The sequence below is a fragment of the Pyrus communis genome, chromosome 11, assembly GCF_041283825.1.
Source record: "Pyrus communis isolate YQ-2024b chromosome 11, ASM4128382v1, whole genome shotgun sequence".
In the NCBI taxonomy this organism is placed as follows: domain Eukaryota; kingdom Viridiplantae; phylum Streptophyta; class Magnoliopsida; order Rosales; family Rosaceae; genus Pyrus; species Pyrus communis.
This window is the reverse complement of record NC_142575.1, coordinates 15693490-15711086: the sequence shown is the minus strand read 5'-3', so window position 1 is coordinate 15711086 and position 17597 is coordinate 15693490. Positions and strand designations below refer to the sequence as shown.

The 17597-nt window shown below is 36.8% G+C and overlaps 1 protein-coding gene across 2 annotated transcripts; it reads right to left on the bottom strand.

The window, feature by feature from the left end:
- Nucleotides 1-256: 256 nt before the first annotated feature.
- LOC137743510 (serine/threonine-protein kinase TOUSLED) lies at nt 257-9336 on the bottom strand. Of its 2 annotated transcripts, none has more exons than XM_068483413.2 (16): nt 8712-9336; nt 7757-7846; nt 7235-7441; nt 5925-5981; nt 5660-5767; nt 5474-5518; nt 4732-4844; nt 4503-4569; nt 3607-3673; nt 3313-3407; nt 3015-3194; nt 2641-2851; nt 2227-2491; nt 1908-1962; nt 1429-1590; nt 257-830 (listed from the first exon to the last, which is right to left on the bottom strand). In XM_068483413.2, the coding sequence occupies exons 1-16, from the start codon at nt 8964-8966 to the stop codon at nt 735-737; spliced, it is 2073 nt and encodes a 690-aa protein (XP_068339514.2). In that variant the 5' UTR covers nt 8967-9336; the 3' UTR covers nt 257-734. The 2 variants fall into 2 exon arrangements, with proteins under 2 accessions (XP_068339514.2, XP_068339513.2); XM_068483412.2 differs by having other exon boundaries at nt 2641-2854; nt 8712-9334.
- Nucleotides 9337-17597: the final 8261 nt, after the last annotated feature.

Genomic DNA, 17597 nt, shown 5'->3' with positions numbered 1-17597 from the left:
CCCAATTAATTTCTTATAAACGTGGTTCATTTAGATGTTGTTCGAAATCACATCCCTGCACAATTACACCAAATCGCGAAAAGACAACGGAAAACGTACATTGGGAATATCTTTCGTCGGATATCGCACCTTGTTTAACTAACACAAGAAGGAACTTGTAACTCAGTTGCTTTTGCACCGGAATCACTTCGAGTTTTAATTCCAGTCGTACGAATAAGCAGATCGCCTTCACTCAAATTTCAGACATCCAAAAGAATTTACACTCAACTGTTCCTTAGTGATGACATATATAGAGGCACCATAACAATTGAATTCAACTTTATAAGTACGTTGTATAGAGTTGCATCGCAGAGGACAAGAAAATTTTTATCCCCGCCATTTGTCAAAGATTAGCAAATGAGAGTGCCAACACATGATCAAAAAAGAGAGTGCCAACACATGATCAAAAAAGGATAACTCAGAAGCAAAAAGCCCAGCTGAAAAACAAAAAACGAAAGTTAAAGACAGGCAGGGGAAAATTACCTACTGCCTCCACCCGTTAAAGACAGGCTCCATCCCACTCAAACAAGGAATCAAAATACAAGACCCCCGAATCCGCCACCATTTTTAAGATGGAAGTACACCACAGCTACAGTGAGCAACAAACCTATACAAACTGTACAAAATTCCTTGTGGCGTATTGCAGGAAATCAAACAAAATCCTGTGGCGCCGAATTCTTCTTAGCTGTATAGATTTACTTCTTTGAGTATGTGAGAAATGGATCTTGAGCAATCCCTAAAACATCTGGCCTCTCTGCTTGATTATATGTTAGACAACGCCGAATAAATTCCTGCAAATAGAAATATGCAAAATGGTATCACCGAGTTGCTCAGAATTCAGCTAACCATGTCCATCAGTGAATGAGGAGTTATTTTTTGTATACGCACTTAACAAGGTTTTTTTAAGTTAAATACTCTCAATGAGGTTTGTTTGTTTTTTTTTTTTTTTTTTCAGTTCAAATACTCTGCTGTCTAGGGTTATGGTCTTCAGTAAATTTAGCAATCAAAATAACTTAGGAAGAAAAAGTTCGAAGGATTGCTGAAAATGTTGCTATACATGGAGATATTAAGGTACTAAGCCTTCAAGAACCCGAGCCTTTCAACATTAATATTTTTCTTTCATTAAAATCTCTTTGCTTTAAAATACTCGTAGTCTCACATATATACATGAATAAAATAACTCTTGGATCGACCTTTTGAATTGTATATTTTGCTCAACTATTCGACTCATACATTCTGAGAAGATGTTTGGTTCAGTGAGCAGCCCATGAAATCTTTGTTTCCCAGGTTAAATCTTTATATTGAAGCACAAGATAGAATATTTCTACGAACCAACTATTTCCGCTAAAGAAAATTAAGCATGCTGTACCAACTGTGAGCACAACTCACCTTTGCCTCATTTGAGATGGAAGGTCGGGAAGGGAATTCAACTTTTCGAGCCTTAATAATTGTGTCTTCCCGTAGTATTCGTTCCTGGGTCTGATCATGCCCAAAAGGCCGTCTTCCAAATAACATTTGGTATAACAGAATACCTGCTGACCAAACATCAACCTGCTTTCCAAGACGGACCGTGTCAAAAAACCTTGGAACCGAAGTTGAGAAGAATCAAGGGCAAAGAGAAAAAGTTTGGTTTTCTGATAAGTTATTTTCCAAGTAAGAAGACTCAGGGGATACCAATCGCATCTGTAGTCTAGTACGCGACGAAATTTATGTCTAGACTAGGCTTGAACAATATCGATATAAAACAGAAAAGTTATCTATTTATCAGACAGACAGAGAGTGTGTGCAGCATAAATGCATTTGGCCACTTGGTTGCACATGTATGTCATGCTGTCACTAGGCAATACAAATATATTAAAGTCACCGACCTTTGAGGATATAAGAGGTGTCTTGCTGAGCTCGAAGCATTCAGGAGGTAAATACCTGCACATAACAAAGAAATTATTACGTATTCTGCTACTTAAACCAAATGTACTAAAATGTCAAGGAGAAGAAGACAGAGGAGAGCCACGTGAAGACACACAACAAAGCTTAAAGGTTACCATTTCTTCCCAATAAATATAATAAAGTGAAGATACAAATTTTCAAGTTCAAACATCGTTTCAAATTCCCAGGGAAGCTGAACTTCTTTTCTTTAAAAGCAAATGTAAACCTGCAGATGTACTTAAGCTGAGTTGCATCACTTACCAATAAGTTCCAGCACCCTGGGATGTAAGTTCCATACCCTGGGATCCAACATCATCCTCCACTATCTTGCTTAGACCAAAGTCAGTAACTTTTGCAACCCCAAGCTCATCAAATAGAACATTTCCAGGCTTCAAATCATAATGTATAATCTTCTGTGTTCTTTTGTTCAAGTATATAAGACCTTGAAATATCTGAAAGATAATGATCCTAGCTTCCCTCTCAGGTAACACAGGCGTTGCTTTAAGGACAGCATCAAGATCTTTCCCTGAGGGTAGAAAAGGAAATATCAATAAAACCAAAAGGGAGATGAAGAAAGAATGAGACAAGAATTGTCTACAAGACCCGACTACTAATATCTCCATCTTAGAATAAACGAAGATTATTCAAAGGACAGAACGTTGAGAGTATAAATACCACTGCAATACTCTAAGACAGTGCAGAATGTATTCTGATCAATCTCAAAAATGTCCCAAAGTCGAACAATGTGATGATGAACCAAAGTCTTGTGTATATTGTACTCCCGGATTGCATGCCGTATGTAACTCTGCTTCTTCTCTTCACTCCACTGAGCATTTAAACCATGAAGCTTACATGCAACATATCTATGCTCTACCAAGTCAAATGCCTGCTGGAAATTTCTCACTTCAAATCACTGCAAAAAGGTATTTCTTTACAATTGCCAACATTGGCAAATGAATTGTCTAGGCTTTTCATCCAATATATAAACATTTACTATAAACTAGTGGGAATAATTTTAGATATCAAACCACAATTCTCAAAGTTCTGACCTTGTAAACTTCACTGAATCCCCCTTTGCCAAGAAGATTTAAGAGGGCATATCTGTGGTTGAGAATCTGAAAATTGTTAAAACGGGAACCATCCTCATCTCGTATGCGTTTCATCTCACGTATAAGCCTTCCCTTCTCCAGTTCATAACGGTCTCTTTCACGCAGGATAACTTCCTCCTCCTTCAGAAGTCCATAGTCGAACGACAAACAAATGAGAAAACCAGGACTTCCTTCCTAATGAAAATAAAAACAGAATGAAAAAATCCAAAACAGAAATTAAAGAAACTAGTAAGCTTACTCGTTTGATGCTGGCAAGACGGGATTTATAGATCTCATCCTGAATTAGAAGTTCTTCTTGCATTCCAGTTTCAGCATCAACTCCATCACCCTTTTCTTCAGGAAATGAAAATCCGTAAATCCAACGGATTGATAGATAGTGAGAGAGACAGAGTGAAACAGAGATTAACTCCAACAGACACCATATGATTAAATTGCACTGACAAAAAAAATGATTGAATTCCTAGAATGTGGTATAAACCAAATTAACCAAAACAAGAAAGGTAATAAGAACAGTCATGCATAAGAACTTTACCACTTTGCTTTTTCTTCAATGACTTTCGCTGCCGCTCAACAGCCTCTTTAGTTTCTAATAATTGTCTCTACAAAATTAACATAAATATGTTAATAAATGCCATATGAAAATCCAAAAATGGATCTACGAGAAAAAGTACAACAATCATAAATTGATTAAAAGACAGCATTTGTAGAGAGAAAAGAAAGTGTGATCCTCTCCTTAGGCCTGGAAGCTCTAAAGACACTATGAACTTAAACAAGGAGCATCGAAGCTCTAGTAGCACTAAACCTACAATGTTCATAGCTGATCAGGAGAAAATCCTTCTAAAATCAAAGATATACGCTTTATAATAGATATACACTGGTGGCGAAATTTCATGACATCCTTACTGAAGGGGCCAGGAACAGAAAGTTACCATCCAACCAACATTTCATATTTAAGACCAAACTAAATCAAATTACATATTGTGCTTCACAGACCCTTGATACTAAATAAAAATAAAACTGGAATATAGAAATGCTGTAACAAGTACATACTGATAACTGAAAGTCTGATATGTGCACACACCGTGAGATGAAACTGGCATCCAAACAAGACTTAGGAAAAATAATCTCTAATTAATAATGTACTAAAACCTTAAAAACTTTAGAGATCAGTACGTAGTCTGGAATCCTAATGTGACTTTGCTAGGGAAACCTTAATACTCATTGTTTTTGTCATATGACCTTTTTCTTTTCTAGTACTTTCTGGTTCAAGCATTATGAAATGCACTTCTATTTGCAAAAATGGTTCAGATTATTTGATAAGTGGCCAAAAAGAAGGCCATAAAAGTAGAAAAGCTCACTGTGGCTAAACATAATAATAAAGCTGCATGACAAAGCAAACTAAAAGAAAAATGTCTGATAAGAACATACAAGATGAGCATTGAGATCTTTCAAGGCTTGCCCATCTTCCCATGTCTCAGATATGACAGTTCCAGCTCTGCAATGGACAGAAAATTATTTGCGAAATATTTGGAAGGAAAATGGAATGACTAGGATGAGAAGAGGCCATAAAAATTTTGAAACGACAAGGAAATCCCTCAAGCACGAAGAACCCTTTCAAAGTACCAAATATAGAAACTGCAATAAAATGATGCATTACCTGATGACACCCACATTGCCAAGCCTCAAAGAGTCCTGTCGTACTTTCAACCTTGCTTCCTGCCTTTCTGCTTTCGAAACAGATATCAGCAGATCGGAGATCACTTTTGTTCTCTGCATAAGTGGAAACCAGAACTTGTATCCATCACATCAATTTTCCAGCAAACAAATGATAAACACAAAATTCACGCAGAATGCAATCATTTCTGACCCGCTGCTTGTATACAGAAAAATGAATCCAACAGTTCATAATCATTTCAAAAGAACTTCCGTCGAGGCTTTGTAGCATGATTCCTGTGTAAATGAATCTTAAAAGATGACCTATCTTGAACGAAATGCACAAGTCTCATTTTAAAATGACATTTATGTATGTGAGTATGCACACAATAGCCTGTTAATTTAAACTAAAGGCTGTTTGAGAACTGGATGACCACTCCAATGGTGCCTACAGTTAAGGCCCTCCAATAAAGGGACAGGACTAGAACCCGCCCACAAATTTTCAATTGACAAGACTGGTATAATAAAATTACCACACTAGTTTACTGAAATTATTAGTAAAGAGATTAAAACAGAATACGGCGACTTAGTATAAAAGTCTATCTGTACTTTGTTTTCCCATGAAAGTTGACAGCGAATGATAAAGAACAAAATGCGACAATGTAGCAGAAAAATACCAGAAAAGATTTAAAAACAATAATATAATTGGAAATACTGATGAATATAAATTGTCCAGAAGAGCACACCTTTGGCTTCATTTTCTGTTCAAGGTCTTTTACCTCATTCAATTCCTACACATCACAGACAACAATGTAAGGCTATAAAATAGAAAACAGAGATGAACAGATTTTCATTCTAGACAAGAGCCTAAGAAAAAAGTGACACTACATTAGATATTGTTCCCTGGACAATACTGGCAGTTACTTTATTACCTTCTCTGATTGACGGCAAAGATTCTGATAATCAGAGGCCTCTTGACGTGATTTTCGTAAGTCCTCCTCTAGCGAAGCAACTGTTGCACGTAAAGATGCAACCTCCTCCTAGTTTGACAAAGAATAGTACAATTATGACTTATGTGACTCTAGGGTAACCATTTTAAGTCCACCCCCCAAAAACCCCAAAAACAAAAACCACCCCCAAATAAGTATCAGAGTACCAAATAATTGCAAAATGACTTAACAAATCCCCAAATCATACATCTAGTGAAGAGCGGCTGTCATTCCAAAGCTGCTCTTTAGGCCTGCTATCCCTATCCTGAAAGTATGAACGTGTGAGAGCAGTTTGTGCTCATGAATATTTCTGTTCTAAACATACAGCAACCAGAATAAACCCCCAGAGAAAAAAGTACATGTCAAAACAGACAAGTTTTCCATTGATCATAAATGATGTACAGACCAGAAAGTTAGAAGAAAAGCTTGCAACTCCAACTAAATTAAGCTGAATTTGAATTATCCCACATATTTTTGTGCTGACACCCGATAGATGCTAAAAATCTTAGTCTCTCCCATAAAAACTCTAAATCTGACTTTAGTCTACTTGAAAGAGGGACCAGATTAAACACACATGGAATAGGATGCAGGGATGGCTCAAAATGGGAAATCGTAAATTTTATCGGAGGATTATATATATGGTTTTTATAGTTTCTGGTGAGCATTTTTTCACGCCAATGGAAACATGATTTGCCATCACACCACAATATCACTATATATTGCCTTTCGACATCATTTGCAGATTCTTTCAGCCACTTCTTTACTAGTACAATTTTAATCACCTAGTTTAGCAAAACAAAAGACATGGAAGGTACATGTGACACAATGGGCAAATTGCCAAACTCACAAACATTCTCTACACCCCAGGTTTGCGAAATATTTAAATGCCTTCATTTTTCAACTTCATAAAATATTTTGAACAATATTAACTAAAACTTCAAACAAAAGCATACACAGGGCCATGTGTGTAAACCAAGTGATAAGCTGTGGCAGTTTCAAACAAAAGCATACACAGGGGCCATGTGTGTAAACCAAGTGATAAGCTGTGGCAGTCAATGTCACCATATTACCAGGTGACATATATGCATTGGCATTTCGTAGTCAATATTTCAATTAGAAAAATAGACAGATGTCAAGCAGAAATGCAGGTCCTGATAAAACTCCATTCGTGGCTAACAGATCCTCAATGCAGGTCCTGATAAAACTCCATTCGTAGCTAACAGATCCTCAATCAATTATCTAAGAAATATGATCTTAAAGAGAATATTTAAACAATGGCAAAGAAAATATATAGCGAGAATTTTTTATACAGAGAACAACAGATACAGCTGGCCCAGTCCATTAAAAGAAACACGTCCTGATAACAGAATACAGTACATAATTTTTAACCATAACAAATAAAATACGAGCATAAGAGATAACAGCCTGATGACGGCAGACTATAATGATGCATAGAAGATAACTGCTACCTTAAAAGAATAAGGATTAAACTGAAACAGCTCATGCGTACGAGCATACCTTATTGTATGGGTTCTCAGACTGACCATTAAGAGGTGAAACTGTCGAAGGAGTAACTAATAATTTTGTCTGATCACTGACTCTTGAACCGCGAACCCTACTTGAAACTGAATGCCCCCTACCACGACCATGCTTTTTCTTGTTTAAATCAGAAGTTGCTGTGGCATCGGTGGTTTCTACAACCATCTGCCTCCCATCAACCACTGCCTGCATGTGATTTTTTTATTTCAGATTAATTTTTCAAGATTTATATATAATCCATTTATAAGGAGAAGAAAGGAAGAAGAAGAATTTCCTGGATGTAAAAAAATAAGTAAACTAATGAACACCATGATCCCAACTTTTCATCTAAATTGTATTTTGATGAGTTTTCTAAAACCGTACTTCCTCAAACATGCTAGAACTGATTTAGATTATATCATTTGAAGCCAAGAAACTAATCGTGTGTATGATCAATTAAAATCAGTGGCTACAGTATTATCCTAAAGCTTCCAACCAAATTTAACTTGAACAAGAGCCTACCTCAACATGTTCAAGAACGGTTGAATTACCATCTTCTTTAAGTTTCTGGCGCTTCTGAGTGTTGGCTTGTATCAGAAACTCCTCTCCATTCTGTCATAAGAATATGAACTTGAACATAAATTATAGCAACTCGAGAAGATCCAAAAATCTGATAGTTTAATAAGATTTATGTATTTAACGCTGTTAAACATGTCTAAATTCTAAATCAAAATACAATGATATGTAACTGATTGTTTTCAAAGGATAAGATAGCTTCTTTTGGTATTTTCTCGTTTTGTACGTGGATTTCTTGTTCACTGCTGGATATTAGTATTATCTCAACTTTATAAACAATTTTGTTTCTTACAAACAGAAAATCCTTTGGAAAAAACAACTCCAAAAACTGTTGACAGAGGCATGCAATCCCAACTTGGTAAGCAAATCATAATTGTGAATGGAAATTTCACAAATGTAAAGGGTTATATAAATGGTATGAAGAAAAGAAAATTTCCTATTCCAGTTGCACAATCTAGTCCATCAGTTCGCTATTTAATAATCCAAATATTGTTTTGATTCCTCTCGACATATCCAGTCTCATTAATTTGGCATTTAATTATCAAGTATGTAATGCCATGAGCAATTTCGAATTTTTTTTAATCACCTTGCAGGCCTTTAATCCAATTTGTAATTGTATTGTTTGATTTTAGTGAATCACTCAAGTAAGGTAGATCAAGACGGTTTTGAATACATTCAACTTAGTATTAGCTTCTACCAGCACAACGACAACAGTTTCATCGATTAATTAGAATTTAGTGGACATAACAACTGTAAATAAACATACCCACAATCGATCAATTCGCTAAACTACTTGCCAATTACCATCAGCATCAATGCCAACTAGTTAAAGTTGAAAGCACCCAACCATCTCAATGAATTACAAGCAATGGGTACAGAGTTGAGAGAGAAAAGGACTTACATCGTCGTCGGAATCACTCGAACTTGATGGCTCGGCCAAGTCAGCGGCGGTGAATCTTGGAGTGGAGGAGAGGGAGGACCAAGCGGACTGCGGCTGCTGCTGTTGCGGCTGGAGAGCAGGAGGGGCGGCGGAGGCGGAGGCGGAGGAGGCCTTGCCGACCATTCGGGCTTCGAGCTTGGCAATCTTGGTGGGCAGAGAGTGGTCCGACTGGTTGGAGGAGTTGGAGGAGAAATGGATGAGCATGTCATCCGACATTGCTGATATTAAACCAATCACGAGAGTCAACAGTTAGGGGTAAAAAATAAAATTCAAAATTCAAAATTTTCAGATCATTTGGAAGAAAGGGGTTTTTGATGTTGGAGAGAGAGAGAGAGAGAGAGAGAGAGAGAGAGAGAGAGTTAGGGTTTTGAAATTGGGAGGAGGGGAGGAGGGGAGGAGGGGAGGGGAAATTGGGGATTGTGGAAGAAGCTTTGGTCTGGTGTGGTGCAAGCAAAAGCTAGGAAATTGGGGGAATAAGAAACGAATGACTTGTTTGGGACACTTATCGCATTTGGTTGCGGTGGGAGAGGTGTGAAGTTTTGGGCGCGATGCCCGTGCCCCTGCAATTCTTTGCTTTTGGTTCTAGTTCTAGACTCTCTCATATTTAAATGTCTTCTTTTAGTGTCTTAACTTTTTGGAAATTGGAATCCAATGTTTTAACTTTAGGTTATTTGCGGTAACACCCCTTAAACTCAACTCGAGACTCATTTACGAAGGGTTAGGCCGGCCACATACTGGGTCTTTGTGGCTCGAATGAATGGTTGTTAAGTACAACCCATTCAGAAAGCATTCTATTTTCTCTAAATAACGCTCTATTCTCTTTAGGTGTATTTGTCGCACTTGATTATTTCGGATTGAACTAAATTCAAAGACTAAGGGTATCTTCAATGAAAGTCCCTATTTAGGGACTCCCACCACCACTTTTGAGTATTCCTTCAAAGGGAATCTTTGTGTCCCTGAATGAGCATTGTCTCCAATGGTAGAGTCCTTATAGTAGACTCCCTAAATTTAAAGTTTGTATGGTTATACGTGATAATTTGATTAGATGCACATTTTTTGCTTATGTTAACAATTTTTTAATTAATAAAAAGCATTAAAAGCAAAATCTTCAATCGTAGGTCCGGTTTTCCACTGAAGGTGCATATTTTTTTTTTGTTTATGTTAACCATTTTTTAATTAATTAAAAGCATTAAAAACTACAATCAAGATTGTGGGTCTCGTTTTCTACTCAAGGTTATCCCTGTACAGTGAGATTATGCATCCAATGAGTCCCTATACTTTAGGGACTCACTTTTCGATCCATTGGAAATTCATTTGGTCCGTATATTTGTTTTGCACCTATTTTATATGGTGGTTGTCCCTATTTAGGGACTCCACTGGAGATGCTCTCATTATTATTATTATTATTTTTTAACAAACGATATTTTCTACTCTAAAAGGGAGGAGGTGGAGTTAGCCAAACAATGGGCTAGCAATAATGTGGTTCAACTTCACCTTTGGTGAGAATCGAACCTAAGACCTCCTACTTAAGTGAAGATGAATATTACTAGACGGAAGTGGCGAGATGCTCTTATTAAGTGCAAAGAAAGGTTGATATTCTAAAATACTTTTTCTTTCTTTTGTTCTTTGTTGCTTTGTACAAACATTAGGAATGATCTAAAAGGTCACTAACACATGCTTATGTCCATTTAGTAATTCAATTGTAAATATAGATATTGAAGAAGCTTTCTAAATCTTTTCGGTTTCTTTTCTCAAATTTTAAGTTTTGAACGAAGTAATGTTTGTGTATTGCTTAATCCTTTGTGATAAGATTCGGTTTCATACTTGGGTGGTACAGGAAAAATTAAGCCATGACAATAAGGATAATGGTACTTAATGTCTATTGCAGAGATGAAGTTAGAGATTTGTATGAAGCCAAATAATAAGGACAACAGTCACAATTAAAAAGCTAAAAATTTTACTGAACTAAACACTTATAGATTAATCCATAAAGTTTTTCGTACAAAACACTTTAGAATCATTGTTGGCAAAGTCAGTCATATTGACACCAATTAACACATATGGTTTAATTATATTTTAATTATGGTTGGTCATTGGGATGCAAAACTATACACTTTTTATGGGGAAAAAAAAAAATTGAATGGGAGCATCCGCCCCTATAGGCCTATAATGGCTTCGTCCATGTATCTATGCACATTAATTTGGTTTAAATTACTATAATTATTTTATCAAACGTCAGTGTTTCATAAATTTTATAGACGAATGTGCATTAGTACACTTTGGAATGGATAAATGTGCATTAATTAAGTTCATTCAGATTAAGTTGATACGTATTCATATTGCTCTTAAAAGGAATCTTTTAGGAAACATGTTGCAAGTTTTTCTATTCATTATTGATCTAGTAAATTAATTTGAATTCAGCTTATCTTTCAAACATTATGTCTTACAGTTTTTCAAAATCTTAATGAATAAATCTGGTTTGCTTAAAGTATAGGGTGAACTGCAGTGTAGTCCTTGAACGATCACCTTAGTGAAAATTAGGTCCCTAACTTTTTTTTTTTTTTTTTTTTTTTTTAGAAAAATTAGTCATTGAATTATAAAAATTTGTTGATTACATCCCTAATATTATATTCAATTTTTTGTCAATTTAAGTCACGTTACTTGCATGTGATACACATTTGATAGTAGATTGGTAATTTTTCATAAATAGTGTATCGAGTTAACTTCGGAGGGTAAATTGGTAGCTTTTCATAAGAAATAGTATAAATTAACTCTGGAGAGTAAATTAGATGTTAGATTCACAACCTATATGAAATGTTAAGGGCTTATAGGCAAGAAAATGACGGTATTACACTCTAAAGTGTGTCAAGTGACTTAAGTTGATGAGAAACTAGATAATAGCTTTGAATATAATAGTAGGAATGAAATTAGCAATTTTTAATGAATTTAGGAACTTATTTTACGAAAAAAAATAATTCAAGGACCTAATTTGCACTGAGGTGATAGTTCAGAGACTAAATCAGTACTTCACCCTAAAGTATATACACAGATGAAAATATTGTGATTATACTTAACCAGCCAGGTATTTGTCTAATTAAGTCAATGTGAAGTCTTTGCTTGTTTGCATCAATTTAGAGCTATTCGAGTTTTCAAGAAGCACATGCCATAACTGAGTTTTAAATTGATTTTTTTTTTAACATACGATATTATCTACACTATGGGGGGGGGGAGGGATGACTAAGCCTCACAATGGGCTAGCAATAATGTGGTTCAAGTTTGCATTTGGCTAGAATCGAACATAAGATCTCTCACTTACAAGTGAAGAGAAATACCACTAGACGTAGTACTAAGTGACAATTTTAAATTGATTTTGAATCTACGAAACCAGTGAGAGCCATTGGGCTTTTGGTTTGTTTTTAAGTTAATTTGAAATGTAATAAGGATATTACAGTTTACCATAACTATTAAAGGTTGTTACTATGTTAAGTTGCTACGAAAATTTTCTCAGTTTCTTAGCTTTTAGTTATGTCAGTTTATATTTGCATTAGCTCTTATTGAGTATTGTTGTAGCAGATATGCAACTATAAAGGCTTCTTTAGAAGTATTACAGTTTGCCTGTGGTTTCAGTCATTAAGGGGACCAAGTGCTTAGTGTTATACACACTTGTAAGACTAACACTGTGCGTTGATTCATTCATATCTTGTTAGAGCTTCATGTGTTTGCTAATTTCATGACAGTAATCTTGGGGATGGTGTTTAATTTATAAAATGTGATTACCTTTGGTTCTTCATGGATATTAACTCATGACAAAAGTTTGTTTGTCATGGATTTTATTGTTTTGATCTCATAGTCATTAAGAGGAATTTTTAATATTCGGTTTTGAGTATGTTATATACAAGTGTTGACTGTAGTGGGAGAACGTAAGCCTATATTAGAGTTGCACAATTGTATGTAACGTCTCATATAGATTAAGGATTGTAGAGATTGATTTCAATAATACTTGTACACAAATAAGGAAAGTGTATTATTAGGATTTTATAGCAATAGCAATCCTGATACGATTAGTAAACCTAATCAGATATAAATACTAAAGTTTATGTGATAAAGTCTTGTTCGAGTAGAATTACATGATGTGAAGTTTCTTAATCAGATTCCACCTCTTTTACTATATAATAAGGGTCTCTACTCTCACATTCGATACACATAAATAACCCTTCTAGCTTTATTGAATAGAGTTGTGATAAGTGTGGAGCCTAAAATAATCCTAAAAATTCTAAAGGCGACACGTGAACCTTTGCTCAAGTAAGACAAAATTGCTCTCATTAAATGGGCAAACCTCACATATACTCTCATCCACAGTCCAACACCCCTGAAGGATCAAGTAGCTGAATACAACTGCCCACAGCTCACCTGCCCATAGCAAGGAAAAGTCAAAGGCATTAAAGATAAGGATTAAATACCAAATCCTATTTTTAATACATCCCTAATTGAAGATTGACTCTATTCAAGTAAGTAATCCCTATTTAAATTAATTACGAATATTTACACCATTATCTCAAGATATTATTTCCTACTTAATATCTTAAGAATATTCTCTCCATAAACCTTAGACAATAGGATGCCACCATGTGTAGGATAAAACCCTAACACCATGGCCGGCCACTCCCCTATATATACCTCCATCTCTACTAAATTTCGTTAAGTTTTAGCTACCCCTAAAAGTCTTAAACACTTACTCTTTTTCAGAGAAACTAACTTAGGCATCAAAGATCCGTTAGCCTAACCCCCCACCTGGTGGGCGCGTGAAGCTTAGGTCTTTGATCAAGGGTGTTGATTGTTTTGTAGGTGCATTTTTGTCAAAGCTAGAGACGATGGAAATTTGCACCGACAAATTGGTGCTTCAATTGAGAGCCAAGGCTCGTGAAGTTGTCAAAGCCGAAGTTCACGACTATAGTAGCTACGCGAACTTGTCTACTTTCTACGAAAGCCACAAGTCCGGCCGTCGGGTCTATATGTTAGAAATTCTTCATATTTCCTCTTGTAGGTAAAGCTTATTGAGCATCAAAGCCAAGACTAAAGCCTAAAATAACGACATAGGATCGATGCTTTACCAAAGTAGCTAACCTAGCTGCCTATCCTACGACAAAGTTTTGCAAGTTGCCTTGAGCAGGCAAGGTTCCCAAAGCCCTGAAGTCAAAACTAAGGCCTAACTAACCAAACCGCTTCATTGAAGTAGCTTAACCAACCGCCCATCCTTTGGTAAAGTTTTGCAAAAGACATGGTGACATAGCAAGGATGAAGCAAAGCAAAGAAAGTTGTTTATTAAATTTCTAGTAAATTGATAAACCGGCTCGAAGGCCAACAAAGTTCGAATAAAGCATGACAAAAAGAAAAAGAAGAAAATTCCTAAGTCTAAGCAAAAAGACTACTCATCAGCAGCTTGATCAACGACTGGTTCCTCGACTTCCACACCTTCAACAGCCACACTGCTTTCAGCAATCAAAGCTTCTATCAGCTTATCCTTAGCCGCCCTTGCCTAAATAGACTGACCCTTAGCTACTCCACCAAAGGCAACCTCAAACGAGAAGTTAAGCAGATCAACTAGAGAAATGAAGTAAGTCTCGAAGTTATTCTCAAAAACTCATAATCTGGTGGCCTACCTTGGAGATGGCCTACATAGCGAAAATTCTAGAAATCGGTATGACAAGAAGGAAGCGCCACTTCGTGACTAACCCTCTCATTTTTCAGCTGCACCTTTTCCTTAACAAGCCCAATGTGAGTATTTTGCAGTTTATCCAGTTCATTCTTTAGGTTTTCGCTAGCAGACAATGCATCTTGCAGATCCACTTCCTTGGACTTAAGCTTACTGGTAAACATCCTTGAGATGTAACACTTCACTATGCATGAAGACAAGCTCCTCGTCCTTGGCAAAACAAGCAAATCGTAGCTCCGAATAACATGCTCAAGGTCTTGGACCACCGGTGCAACACGACTGACTTCCTTCTTTGCAACTTCCAACATCTTATGAGTCGTACTAAGCTTAGCTTTCAAATCAATGAACTCCTAATGAACGGTCTCCTGCTGCATATAAGTGGGGGCAAAGACATCGGACCCTTCAAAATGGCAAGTCTAGATTCAAACTTTGCGATTTTTCAATAACTGAGTGAAGTTGAGCTGTCAATGCCACTTCGACCTCTTTAGCACACTTAATAACATTCCGATCAACACGCATAGACTCAGTTACCAGGATCAAAGTTTTTTGCATTGTAGCAAGCAAATATGACCTCCTCGAGTGGGCATAATGCTTAGCAAAAGAATATGAGTGAATGACCTTCCCAACACCATCAATGAACTTGGTATATGCATCGATGTCCTCAAGCATGTCAGCTTTCAACAGTGCACAAACCCTGGAAAACTCCTCAGAACTAGATTTGGTAGACTTCTCACAACTGCCCAAGCATCACCTTAGTAGCAGAATCCACATTCCCGCTCTTCATAGGGGCAAGCTTCTCAGAAGATGAACCGGACTTAGTTCTCGATGCGCGCTTCGATACAAACCTAGACACTAAGGGCACCACCAAACCTTTTCGTTATGTAATCCTCTCAACAATGGTTGTGGCCACCTTCAGAGCAGCAGGTTTCACAAGCTTAGGCTTAATAGTCTTTTTCTTCCCCTTGGGAGAAGTCAGATCAAAGCCAATCTTTTAAGCAGCATGCGCTAAGCCCTACGACCTGGTCCCTTTTTCTCTCAAGCTGATACTTGATCTACATAGGCCTCGACCCACATCTCTCTCCTTAATGGCATAGGCATGTGCCTAGCTTGCGGCCTAAGTCCCAAGTAAGAGAGATAACGCCCCGTTCATCTTTCTCTTTCTCCCTCCACGGTGCAAAAAAAAAGTAGCTATCATCCCCTTTTCTGACGAATCATCTAGTCTTACGATTTCATCGACTAATAAAATTATCAAATGAATTGTAATCACAATTGAAACAATCGAAAAGGATATATGAGTTAATATATGCTCTAAAGTTGATATTAGCCCGCCCCAAGCCCAAATCTAAAAGGGCTAAAACCTCGCGACTTGCCCAGCACACCGTTCACCTTACCTACTCATGACCACTTTTGCTCGATGCATCGAGCAACCTATGGCGAGACCTTAGCTATGTAGCCGCCTTTGGCTCCAACTGAGCTGAGTAGCCCAAGTCGTGGCCCCTGCCACGCCATCTCCTGAACCTACGTCGAGCCAACTTTTTGCCCCTGCCAGCCAACGTGTTGCACCACCCCGACAACTGCCCTGCGGCAGCACCACTTAAGAAGAGAAAGAAAATTACCTTTTTCTTATCTTGGTGCAGCACGAAGAAGAAGAACAACAATGATAAACAACTCTTTGCAAGGGCAAGAGAAGAAAAGAGCTAGGGGAGGGAGAACAAATTTCCCTCTAGTTTCTCTTTTCCTTGTTGGAATGAAGATTGTTCTCCAAATTTATTTAATCCCCTGCTTAAGGCAGAATTAAATAGGTATTGGGGGCAATTGGTTTCCTTTTCCTAGAAGAGTCTATCTCCAAGTCAAAGAAAGAGATCTACATCAAATTGGAAAACAACTCTATACACCCATACAACTTGGAATTTCTACACCTACTGCCCTTTTCCTACGTGCAACCCAACAGATGTGAGGCATATGTGGAGCCTAAAATAATCCCAAAAATTCTAGAGGCGGCATGTGGTCTTTTGATCAAGAAAGACAAGATTGCCTTCATTAAATGGGCAAGCTCCACAAATACTCACATGTGCAACTCAACACCCCTGAAGGATCAAGCAGCTGAATACGATTGCCATAACTCACCTGCCCATGACAAGGAAAAGTCAAATGCATTAAAGATAAAGACTAATTACCAAATCCTATCTTTAATACATTTCCAATTTAAGATTGACTCCATTCATGTAAGTAATTCTTATTTAAATCAATTAGGGGTATTTACACTATTATCTCAAGATATTACTTCCTATTTTAATATCTTGAGAATATTCTCGCCATAAACCTTGGCCAATAAGATGCTGTCATGTGTAGGATAAAACCCTAACACCATGGCCAGCCACTCCCTTGTATATACCTCCATCTCTACCAAATTTTATTAAGTTTTAGCTACCCGTAAAAGCCCTAAACACTTACTCTTTTTTAGAGAAACTAACTTAGGCATTGGAGATCCATTGGCCTAACCCCCCTCCCCCCACCTCGTGGGTGCGTGAGGCTTAGGTCTTTGATCAAAGGTGTTGATTGTTTTGTAGATGCATTTTCATCAAAACTAGATATGACAGAAATTTACATCGACAATAAGGTGAGTAAAAGATAGTAGAAGATCATTTGTTTTGCTCTAGAGTAGTCAATACAAAGAGAGATGCAGATACTCATAAGATTTGCTCAATGGAAGTTCTAATCCAGATAAGTGTTTTTTAGTTGATTATAAATTTCTTCTTACATTAAGTTCTAATGGAACCTATGTGTAATTCTATCATATCGACTACCACATAGATAAAAGTTTATCGTTAATTTTGTCCAATGTAGATAAATGCATCATATATGTGAGAAATCAATGATTATATAAGTTAGCTAATTCGCACCTACTAGATAAATCAAATTATGGTTAACAAATCAATGATTTAAAATTCAAAAATTAAATTATTAGGAAAAAAGATGCATAAATTGGGGATTCAAAATTTAATATAGGGAAAAATGGGTATAAACACATGGTTTAAGTTTCCTATAAACTTAATTATATATGGGGCAGTTTTTAGTCTTGTCAGCATCCCAAGATGTCCCGTTGCAACTCAAAGGAAGCCTTAGGATTGTAG

Bases quoted from the DNA above. Each gene is read 5' to 3' on its own strand.
- LOC137743510 (XM_068483412.2), bottom strand. From the start codon at position 8,966: ATGTCGGATGACATGCTCATCCATTTCTCCTCCAACTCCTCCAACCAG. The intron at 5,768-5,924 runs GTATGATTTGGG...TTGTCAAACTAG, and splicing joins ACAGCCGCTCTTCACTAGAT to GAGGAGGTTGCATCTTTACG. The intron at 5,519-5,659 runs GTAATAAAGTAA...TGTGATGTGTAG, and splicing joins TTTGCCGTCAATCAGAGAAG to GAATTGAATGAGGTAAAAGA.